Genomic DNA, 12,144 nt, shown 5'->3' with positions numbered 1-12,144 from the left:
GGGCCTCCGTCAGCATTCTACAAAATCAAACCTTGTTGATTTTTGCCTTGCCAAACTATTGGTGCTGTGTGTGTGTGTGTGTTGGGGGGGGGGGTGGGAATAAAGTAAAAGGGAGAGTGTACACTGTTGTATGTGAGAGTGGAAATGTAGATTTGAGACCGAATGTAATCCAGCACCAATGAATATTTATTAATGGGATGATTTTTGTCTGATTAGGAAGTCTACCATTTTCGATTGCCGTCCTTACTTGGGATTAGGTGGAGCCCCCGCTTTCTTAACTAAGATCTGGTGGCTGCACACCTGAGGAGAACTCAAAATGCATGCTATCAGATCAGTGTTCATGCATTTCTTACCATCTCGGCCACTTTGTTATGCTCATCTGTGGTATCGCGGACCTGTCCCTTGATATTCCCGTTGGGATCCGGCCAGATTTCGATCAAGATTTGGCAGAAGCGCGCCAATCACGCAATATCAGGGGGCTTGGTGTTTGCTGATGCCACTTAATTCTTGTGTGTGAAAAAGAAAAATGAAAGAAAAAAAAAAAGAAAGTTGAAGACTCAAGGGAAAAAAATATGGAAGTACTACAAAAGTGTACACATGTGGTGAAAGGATGACTTGCTAAAATGATACTGGTACTGGTGGTAGGCCTACTCCTTAGGGTGAGGAGGTGAAGAAGGGACTCATTAAGACTTGCCAAGGTGCCTTATTTAGGCTCAGAAGGCAAGAAGGGGACTTCTCAAAATGTTAATTACAAGTGTGAGATAAGAAGATGCCGTGGTGTCTTGCTGAGTTTGGAGAGATTGTTTTCTTGCCTTCGCATCCTAAATGGAATGTATAGGTATATTCAATAAATTGCTTTTTTGCCACATGCTAATGCTAATAATATAGGGGTAGATAGTGCACATACACACACACACACACACACAAACAAATATATTTATTATATAGAGAGATAGACATACATACGTACAGACAGAAAGACAAACATGATGGGAGCTGTAAGACATACACGGTTGTAGCAACCAACAGGTGGAAGATAATAATCTGCATCAGTGATGTGTTAACATCTCATACTTCTGCCATTTCATCCTGAAATCAATGCATACAGGAACATTAGGATCTTATGGACATCAGTACTTCATATCAACTCTTTTATATTTTACTTTGTTCTTTTTTATTTCTTTATTTCTTTTTTTATGGAGACAGGGGTATCAAGTGGCAGGAATTGAGGATAAGGGTAACTGTGAAGGACAGATTGGTGCCAAGAGCCCTGTATAACAGGCTTGAAATTGATTCCATATTTTCCCCCATTTAGCGCATTACCACTTACACAGGGGGCGATGAATTTTCCATGGACAGTTCTTGGGGGGGGGGGGTCAACGGGAAATAAGCAAGTGGATTCTCTTATGTGCATGGAAATGGGTAATCTGAGAAGTGATGTAAGGCAAATGCTGTTGTTATGGGTCTTGAAAACTCGTGATGCCTCCTTCTGACAAAACTTTTGAGGATGAAAATGCATTTCGACTCCAGTGTCAGCTAGGGGGGTGTAGAAGGTCGCATACAAGTTAATGAGCCTCCGAATCGCTGAGTGCATCCTTTTGGATGAACTGGTTCTTAAAAAGCATAATGCTCCCAAGCTTCTTCCAAAGATGCGAGAGAGAGAAGGAAAGAAAGATTTAAACAATACGAGCCCACTTGCCGTAGCGACCGCATGTCCCCCACAATAAGAAAATGTAACAAGACGCACCTATAATGAGAATCACACCAAGGCAAAAGGGCGTGGTCACTAAATGCATTGGATACTTGCCTGATGGCAATGGAAATGTATACGATACGGCACCTTGCAAAGCAAATGTAAAATCAAATGGTGATGATGACGATGACGACGATGGGGGGGGGGGGGGGGGGTGTAGGATGGGAGGAGGGGAAAGTGCATTTCTTGGATAGAAAGGTACTCGTGTAAGCTATCTGACACGGTAGAGGGCCGGACTGCATTGGCTGTTTTGAATTACTCCGGCAAGTTTCACTTTTTGCGCATCGCACCGCGGCCACCACTCAAGTTCGGAGGATGGCTCCAGCGGCGAAACCGAGCTGCGGATATTATTTTACCCCTTCTCTATTGGTAATGTCTCTCCTTCATCTGGACTCCTCTATTTGTCCTGGATATCCAATTTCCCTGCAGCCAGATCTCTGAGCACACTCTAAGGGCCCTTCAGAAACTTCATGTGGGGGTGAGTGCCGTTCTACATCGCACTTCTGGCTTCTGCCCGTTTTGGTCTTATCACCGACTCGAGCCCTTAGCTGTCTCGGCCTCATCTCTTTCTCGCCATTCCTACCCCACCCCTCCCTTCTCTGGCAATCCTCACCTTTTCCAATTACTCAGCCTTTCTGCCTCTCCACAAATGTGAAGTGTTATTCACTGTGCTTACCAAGTGTTACATTGAATGCGGGGTGGGCTGAAATGCGTTCTGTTTTCTCTCCCCGTGCACAAACCGTGACGGGCACTCGCTCATCATCAGTGGCCAAGAAGAGGGTGGAGGGGGGGGGGGGAGGAGTATCGAAAGAAGAGATGTTGGGGATGGGGGAGGGGCTGCATGTAGCTGGAGAAGTGGATGATTGAAGGATGAGAGACGGAGCGATGGAGTGATGGGAGGGTTGGGCATTCAGGAAGGTAAGCTATGGTATCTTCAAATAGAGAATTGAAAAACAATGATTTAGTCAAATGAACAGTTTGCCCATGGGGTACTATATATCTCTGTGTGTGTAACCAAGCTTTACATACTTTTTTTGTGAGTGATATAAGTGAATGAATATATTGATGATTACTGGGTGGGTATCTTCTTGCTATTATTCCTGTATTATTCTGTATATCTCCTGGTTGTGGTATATGATTGTACTGACTTCATTTTGTGTGGGTTTTTTTTTTTTGTAGTATATATATTTCATGCTTTTAATGACATACAGCACAGTGAAATTTCATATAAGATTTGCTGCAAATTCTGAGGCATTACATGAACTACTATGATAGATTAGGGAGTGCTGAAATGAATGTAGAGATACATAATGATGACAGGTATAACAAAGGGAATTGAGTTGAAAAGTGTCGGCTTAACTTTTTTTTTTTGGTTAAAACGACAACCCTTTCTGTACAGATCCTTTTGATCTGTAGCATAGTCTGCAAGGATTATATTTCCCAGTGCATCCTTCACCGCGAAAGACTTACGCCGATTGTAGCAGTCTTTTGCAGCTATGAAAAAGAAGAAGAAGAAGAGGAAGAAGAGAACAAAGCTGCCTCTGCTCTATCTCCTAATGACTAGGAACATTGGGAGATAAAACAACAGTGGGTGTAAGGAGAAATGAAAGGGCTGCAGAGGAGAAGACGAATGACAGGATGGCGAGATGGAATTATGGGATTGCATCTCGGAGGGCAATAGTCTGAGCAAGCCGCTTTACATAATGCACCCCGATCCCTTGGAGAGCGGGCGGATATCGGATCCGAGAGATGAGTTATTTCCCCTTCTACTGATCCAGCCGCTTTCTCCGGATTTTCGGGGGATGTAGTCGAATGGATGTTGGGTAAGAGAATCGGGGAGTGGGATGGGAGCTGCAGTGGCGAGGGGACTCTCTGTATCGTTTTGTCGACGACGAGCCCTGCGAAATCAAAGGCGTTGAATGAGGGATTTAACGCGTAACTCCCCGAGATCGATCTGAGTACGAGCTGCCTGGCGGCGATGTAACTCTCTTTGCTAGTCTGAATCTTCAATCATGCACAATCTATCTCCCAGTGAAGTAGTTTCATCTAGTCAGGATATAATCCCACCCCCCCCCCCACCCCCACCGTAATATCATATCATAGTCTAGCTTTAGGGCTCCTATATCTCCAAAGCAATTTTGCAAATGATATCACCTCGTGTATACAGGCGATAGTGTGTTTTGTACCACATTGTAATGTATTACAAGTGACATATGAAGAGAAAAAAATTGGATCATCCACAAACCAACCTTAGCATGTATCTTTACAACTCTTTTGCTCAAATTTATGAGGGCAGGGTAAATCTAATCCATTTATTATGTAAATTTTGACTGCATAAATCAGAGTGACATATCATGCAGGCCAACAGACATCTAATACTTACTGCAGCTGTGTGCACAGTACACCTATCATGCTTGTTCCAGTCCGTTGACCAGATATCAACCATAAATATGATTTAAAGCAATGTTCTTGTGTTTGTTTTGTTTTCTTTTCTTTTCTTTTCTTTTTTTTTTTGAGGGGGGGGGGGGCATTGTGTCTAATGCTTCCTATTTTCTCATTATTCAGTGCATCACCAGGTGAATAGCCAATTAGTATCATACTATTATCTACTGATGCATTGTTTGATTCTCAGATGATCACCATGGTCTATGCACAAACATATATACACAAATGCCTTTCTCATCAAAACATGCTAAATCATACCACATCTGTTTGTGTGTATTTGACACATATTAGGCGTTTTCACATCAGCCCGATAAAAATCCAAGCTCGAGATATTTTTCGCAGAAAATAGTCAGCAAAATAGCGCACTATTTCGAAACATCGGGCTGATGTGAAAACGCCTATTGTTGTAGGTCTATATCCCCAAGAAGCATTACATAAATTATTGCATATTACATACATAGCTATTATAGAGCTGTTCCTTCCCCCCCCCCAGAAATAATTGTTTACAGGCTGCATTTATCATCTTTCCCATGTGTGAAACACATTTCAATACCCACTATCAAAACCCGTTTCCAAAGGCCTTTCAGATCGCATTTCTCGAGTTGTTACATTTGTCATCTCTGTTTCAAATCAAGATGAAGGCAGCTCCATTCTGCTGTTTGACATGAGGAGCGGAGGTCATGTACATAGTTAGTGTGGGTAGGTCCGAGCTATGAATGCATTTCAAAATGACGTTGCTTTTATCATCTCTACAGAAATTAATTTCTAACCCCATGATCAAAATCAACTCTGCGTTTACCGTCTGCTCAAATCTCCCTAAAGTCGTTTGGAAACCTTAATTCTACGCCAGAAGTGAGTTGATAAACGCGCCCATTATCTGCTTTTCTCACTGAAGAGGCAAAGTATTACTGTAAAACGAGAAATGTTTGCGTACATTTTAATTTCGCAAATTTCGCGAGCGCCAAGATTCGCGAAATTAAAATGCACGCGAAATTTCTTATCTACACTGTATGCATTGAACGCAAGAGGCAATTCGCGAAAATTTCTTGCCACGAAAAAGGCAGTCGGCTCCAATTCGCGAAAATTTCATGCCGTGAATATATCATGTTTTACAGTATCGTTCATCCCACCCTCGGGTAAAAGAGAGAAGGAAGAAGAATATGAAAGGATGCTTCTGAAAAGTTTTGGTTACACAGATTGCTTACTCAGTGTAAAAATACAAATTTCATGAACTTGGGTAACAGCGAAGGTCTTGCGACCCCAGAATTTCTTTATTCCCCACTCCCCCTCTTCTTGGCTTGTGAATGCCTAATCAGGCATAATGCACACAACATTCACTCACCTGCGGTAACAGACTAGTCATTCAAAGTATCAGAAACAGGTGGTATAATTCAGGTGCAGAAAATGATAGGTATGCTGAATATGCATCGCCTTGGCATTCCACCTCTCTCCCTTTTCACATTCCTTTTCCATCATATCGCTGTTGGGGCGACAAAACCTCGTATCTCAGAAATGTCAAAGATTCAGGAGAGAAAAACAAAAACAAACATGGCAGCCAAAGCACTAAAACAAGTATGATCGCCTTTCTTTTGACGTGCCTTGATGGCTTTATTTTGGGGGGTAAGACAGTTAGGATTTGGACAGGATATCACTTAACTGATTATCTGACAAATGATCAAAAAAGTTATATTTGCCCAGAATTGACATACAAGGTCTTGTTACTACAGCATTGATGTGCTTTTTATCTTTCCCTGTGTATGTATGTATGTATGTATGTATGTATGTATGTATGTATGTATGTATGTGTGTGTGTGTCTCTCTCTCTCTCTCTGTACAATGTCAATATCATTTCCATCAGAAACTCACAACAAAGAACGTGGCTCCCATTCACAGGTGGTTGGCATTCCGGGCTTACACCTCATGACAATGGCTGTAGGACAGTGAACTTTCATGGGGAGTAAGGGACCAGGATTTATGCACAGTCTTGTCTATGGCAATGCCTCATTTTGAATGCAGTAGCTTACTGGGGGTGGGTGTTTTTTACAAAGTCCATCATAAAGTTACGATCAACTAATAATTATCGCGTGCCATTGGCTTCCCTGTGCAGTTTTATTCAGTGATTTCAGAATTCCCTTCAACCTGTTTTATTGAAATTTTAAGGGAAATTCCTTTGTCACTTACTCAATTTTGTATATTGATGGCAGCATGAAAAATCTTCTAAATATTAATTTTCTTTGATAAGTTTTATAAGAATATCATTGAAGACCCACACAGCATACCATCATTTAAAGCTGATCTTGAAGTTAAGATTGACTTCAATTCTTTGTTAAACACCCCCAGCAATGTGCTTGTAACATGCATACTAGTACATGTACTGGAGTAGAACACCTATGTGTGTTAGCATTACGGATGAGTGTGCATTTGTGTGTGTGTGCGTGTGTTTGTGTGTTGTATGAGTGTTTTTGTGTGCTGGTGTATGTTTGCAGGTGTTTGTTTGCAAGTGGGTGTGATGAGCATGAAATTTGCTGTCACTACTTGGTTTTTTTTTTGTCATTCTTTTTAAATGGGAGATGTGGGACACCATTTAATGAGTATTGTACAAAATTGTAATGTTTGGACAATTTTACTGAACATCATGTCAGTACAGTGATTGATATTTAGTCTTGATTAGGATGATCTCAATGCTCTCGGCTTCCAATTGCTGATTACCAGGCATGAGTCTAGTGATTAAATGGATCGTCTCGGACCATGTTGTACTTTTGTCTAGAACAGAGAATTATAATGATGTCATGTTGGTAAACGATCTCCATCTTTGTACATTTGGACATTTTGAATCATGCAGAATAGCAGTCCAATTTCCACGGCTCTGTTTTATTTTCATGGCAAATATCCTTTAGACGTTGTACTTTAGGAGATAGCTATTCTACTCTGACTCATTCTGTATCTATTTTTTTTTCTTTCATTTTCTGGAAAATTTTCTGCAGGTCCGCTCCCCTCACCGAGCCAATAATTGCAGGGCCAGCGGAGATGAGAATACACTTCCTCAGAATGCCAATGGGCCGAACAGATCCAACTCAGATCGCTTGAGTGACGTAAGTCAAATGTTATATCTCTTTTCCTTCTTCTTTCCTGGAATATCATGTTCTGTTACTCTGGTCTATATGTCTTTTTAAAAAAAATTATTCATATCAGTCTGTATTTCATAGATTATCGTTCAATTGATAGATTGATATTACAATTAGCATAGTGTGCGGGATCAGTGTCAAGTGTTATTTCACAATACAGATAACGTTTACTGTAGAAGTAAACATTTTTGAAGTGTTGAAATTTTCGGCTCATTTTGAGCGATAAGAAATCAGTGCGAAATTAAAACCACACAAATTTGTTTGCTTGCTGTATGTTATACATGTGTACATTTTATGTTTTTATTTTATCAAATTCAAAACACATAAAATGCATCTTACCTGGCGAGAATGAAAAATCACATGCGCTAGAATTTCTGCTTTATATGTCACGTGTTGGTAGTTCATATTGAGTGACACAATATTATGTCATGTACGATAAGTGAGCCCTATCGTGACAAAGGGACTAAATGCCTTATGTCTACTTTAGTAAAAATGTTGTCATTGAAACCTGATTTTTATGAGCAGCAGTTGTGTTTCAGTTGATGGGATGTTATGGATTTATGGGGGTAATTCCTGTTGATTTGATAGGTAGCGGTGATTGTGGGGGGTGAGGTGTGGGGGAGGGAGGGGTGAAGAGAGACAAGAGATGAGGAGGTAACTCAAACTGTAAAGTGGCAGGCTGAGGGAATTATGAGTTAGCTGAGGAAGTCAATGTGTCTCCTATTAATGAAGGTAAATAGGGATTCACTAGGCAACAAATGATCTGTGATTGCTGTCTGTGAAACATTTCTCCCTCCTTCAGAAAAAAAAAGACCAAACCCCAAACCTGCCCTGCTCGCTCTAATGAAGAGATGGAGCGAACATTAGCCACTAATGGCGCGCATCGCTCCCGGCACATGGCACTCTGAGAGAGATGGATGCAGGTTCTTGATTTCCAAAGGGGTGGGATAGGGTAGAATGAGGAGGGGGGTATGGAAACAAGTGATGTGAGGAATACACAAGTCCCATCAACAGAACCAAGTATTTTTAAACCCATGCCATATCAAGTTAAGCTCAAGCATGTAGTATATGTATGACCTTCTCTGAAAGCTGTGATGAATATTCACAATCTAATTCTTTGTTATGGGATTCTTCTGGTTGTCTTTTTTTTTTTTTTTAATGGCAAAATGGGGGGGGGGGGAGGGATGTTACCCCTAAGGGAAAGTGAGGAGGAGTGAAAAGCTGCCAAGCAAAACCACGAGGGGGAAAAACTGACGACGACACGAAACGATTGTGACAGGGGAAGAGTGTATTCCACTCTCCAGCTTGTCTGCTGCTGCACAAGCCGATTTGTTGTCTTCATTTACGCCGCAATTAACAAATAAAAACTGTAGCGTCTCGTTTGTCGGCCCCTGGCTCACGCCGGCCCGCGGGCATTTTGCACGGCACGCCGGACTGGCCTCCAATTAATTTGGGGGCTATTTCCTTGTCACATGTGATCATGTCCATCCTCTTTGTCCTTTTTTTAGTGTGTGTTGTTGCTGTTTATTTCTCTCTCTTTTTATCCGCCCCTCCTTACTCGCATGTTTCTCAGAGGTGAATATTCACTTTGATGTCATCACTTACGGGAAATGTGTTGCCCACCCACCCTCTACAAGGTTGCCACACTTTGCCTGGAATACAATGCACTCCCATCGTAACGAACACGGTCAATAGCAAATTTTTGATACGATGGAGTAAAAATTCAGGTCCTGAAATGATTATCTGGACAAAGATTTTTACATGCTTTATTGTGTGGCTGTAGCAAAATTTTGATGAAATGAAAGACAACTGCTGGTCGCAAGGGCTTCGTTATTAGGGGAGTCACCTATTTGTTAACAGCAAAGAAATAAACAAAAATGAAACCAAATGAAAAGCACCCAGAATGGATGAAAACACTTAAGAAGAAATGTTGCTTAATGAACTTTCATGCAACCGATCTTTCAGTGGGCAGTGATGTTTTACATGGAGTGCTTCAGTGATAACGATACCATGCGTACATAGCGTTACATGGCATTTTTGTAGATGCAGCATTATTATTCGTCAGGATTAATCCCTGTAGAGTAGACAAGTAATATGTTTGCCCTTAAAATCTTTCAAGCACATGACTTCTCAATGTCATCACTCTTGTTAGTGCTATCATAATGATAAGAGTAATGATACTTATTTGTATCACTGCTGTCATATTTTGCCAACATTACCCTTGTTATTATTGTTAAAAGTGTTATTGCTATCATTATTATTATTATTATTATTATTGTCATAATTATTATTTGGTTATTATGATCATTATTGTAAATAGTGTTGACAAAGCTCTCATAGCATGTTGCATGTACTTAACATGGATAATGTGAATGCAGTGCTTCGACGACATGACCTTTCAAAAGAAAACTCCTCACAGATTATAGTATTGAGTAACAGTAATGATTACATTACTTTATAGTAGGTGGTTGAAATAGTATTAATAGTAATAATACAGATAATTATGGTAAAATGATCATAGAAATAAATGATGATAATAATGTTGATGATGATGATGATATTATGACAATGAATATAGCAGTTATAATTCTTTTTTTTTTTTGGCTGAATAATATATATAGAAATGAACAATTGGTTGAAAGGAATACAAGTATGCTCAAATATCACAAAGATACATGATGATAAAAATAAATCATTCCTTTGAAATAAGGTCCGTATGTGACCATTGAAGGTGCAAGTGTATTTACCCCAATCTTTTTCCTTCTTCTTCTTCTTCTTCTGATTTCTTCCCTTTACAGGCTAGCTCTCACTCGCGATCTGGGAGTGGCTATTTGGTAAGTACTGATGAGAATGAAAGACCAAGTTTTTACATAATCTGTCTCCTTCATTTGATACAGGGGAATGTCATTGATGTACATACATGTATGTAGATATGCCTGCACAGTAACTTCAGATGATTACACATTTTGCCTGTATCCTTTGTGTATATTTCTCCATCAGTGATATCCAGGCTTGAATATAGCAGACCGCCCAACCATTTTGACTTGGGAGGGGGGGGGGGGGGAACTGACTTTTTATCATTCCCAGCTCTTTTTTCAGTAGGAGCTTGCTATTTTGCTAGTAATTTTACTACACACTCCTACGGGAGCTGCTCTTTCTTTCCTACTTTTGAGCCAACAAATCCTCCTTTTTTTTCCCAGTCAGAAAGGTTGGGAGGTCCGATACGGTCCAAAAGAGTCTATTTTATTTGAGTGTTCCACTTGAATGACTTCAGAGCACTGTTACCACTTGTCTTGTTTCCACAACTGATCGTTGAAGTTACCATGTTTTCATTAAACAAGTTGATTGTCGGGGGGGGGGGGGGAAGGAAGTTGATTTGATGGAAAACCACTGCCAGAAAAATGATTAATATGGCTTTATGATGATGGTCAAGTATCAATTGTGTACATCTGAAGTGGACTTTGAAAACCATGCAGTGGGGTTGGCAAATTTACTGTCAGACCACGTGCTCGCTATTATCCATTTTGAAAAGCCTGAGTCGTATTGTGCGTAGGTTAAAGGTCAGCGTTTTTTCTTACTTCTGGGCGCAATATATTCTGCAAGGATCATGTGTTCTTCCAGGCATGTTTGAATTTCGATCAAGGAGGCATTCAGGACTGGAAATCATGATTGAAGACTATGGACACATGAAGAGCCCTTGAGAGAGAGAAATGTTGAGAAAGATTATGATAGCACTTTCGCACCATTCCAACTACCTTGGTAAAGCCTACCTCTTTTGATGTGGAACTAGTAGGTAGTGTTTGCATGTGTTTGTGGGTGTGTATTCACATTTCTCATCAGTCCAGTCAGATTACGAACATGCTGTTCTTCTCTGGAGAATAGACAGAGAGAAAAGAAAAAACAGAGGGAAACAAGAGAGTGTTTGCTGATAAAGTGTTAAATCTAGGTTTAATCAGTGAGTTTAAAGAGATGCGATGGGGCTAGCGAAGCCGTGGGATCCCAACAGGAGCAGCGACGCTAATGTCTGCTGGAGTTTACGTGGCCTAGGCCTAAATTGCAGCGAAACGGGTCCTCGGTGTGATTGGCAGACTGGGCTTTCATTATGCCACCAATGTCAACCTTCATTAGGGGCTGAAAGAGATGTTTGTTCTTGGCACACACTCTGACGGAAATGACAAACATTGCCATATATATAATTTCGTCTTTCATTCTCCAGAAAGCATGGTGAAGGAGGGGTGGAGGAGGGGGGAGGGAAAGAGATGTGCTGTATGAGAAAAGAGACACACTTAATAAACATTTGCCCGTCTTCGCTGGGAGAGTGAATGTGCCTGCGTTCTCATGCAAACATCTCAAATAAGGCATGGCTAACCTTCCAGCCGGGGTTCGTGCCTCCCTCCCCGCAAATTCAGTCAACCCAAATTAACAAGGAATAATTTTCGTGGTGGTACGTGACGGTCGCCCCTTAGCGGGGCTGCCAGTAAGCGACACACGTGAGCACACAATCAGGCGCACTCAAATTTGATTTCTTTGTGTTCGTGCTCCGCCAAGCATGAAATGGCCACATTAAATTGTCGGTGGGGCGGGCGGGAGAGGCAGAGAATGGGAGAAGGTGAGAGAGAGAAGGGGGGAAGCGGGCATGTTTTCCCTGCCCCAGTGCAAACACCAAAAACAAAACAGATGGAATCTTCCCTGCCTGAGAGTAAGGTGGAGAAAGGGAGAGGGCAAGGGAAGAGAGGGGGGTGGGGGAACTAGGAGAGGCATGCGTGCATTTAACCCTGCGATCCTATGTCAATTGCAGGGTTTTTATTGGATGTACAAGCT

The 12,144-nt window shown here is 41.3% G+C and overlaps 1 protein-coding gene across 1 annotated transcript in view; it reads left to right on the top strand.

Moving 5' to 3' along the window:
* The window catches only part of LOC139711438 (uncharacterized), a 178,102-nt gene that overhangs the window by 52,508 nt on the left and 113,450 nt on the right, over positions 1–12,144 (top strand). The window contains exons 3-4 of the mRNA XM_071623320.1: positions 7,183–7,290; positions 10,122–10,157. Coding sequence (XP_071479421.1) covers positions 7,183–7,290; positions 10,122–10,157 — 144 coding nt within the window. The remainder of the gene's footprint in view (positions 1–7,182; positions 7,291–10,121; positions 10,158–12,144) is intronic.

Source organism: Diadema antillarum, unplaced genomic scaffold (genome assembly GCF_040938485.1).
Source record: "Diadema antillarum isolate AM-2024a unplaced genomic scaffold, OU_Dant_1.0 seq00001659_RagTag, whole genome shotgun sequence".
NCBI classification, from domain to species: Eukaryota; Metazoa; Echinodermata; class Echinoidea; order Diadematoida; family Diadematidae; genus Diadema; species Diadema antillarum.
This window is presented reverse-complemented; position numbering and strand designations above follow the sequence as displayed.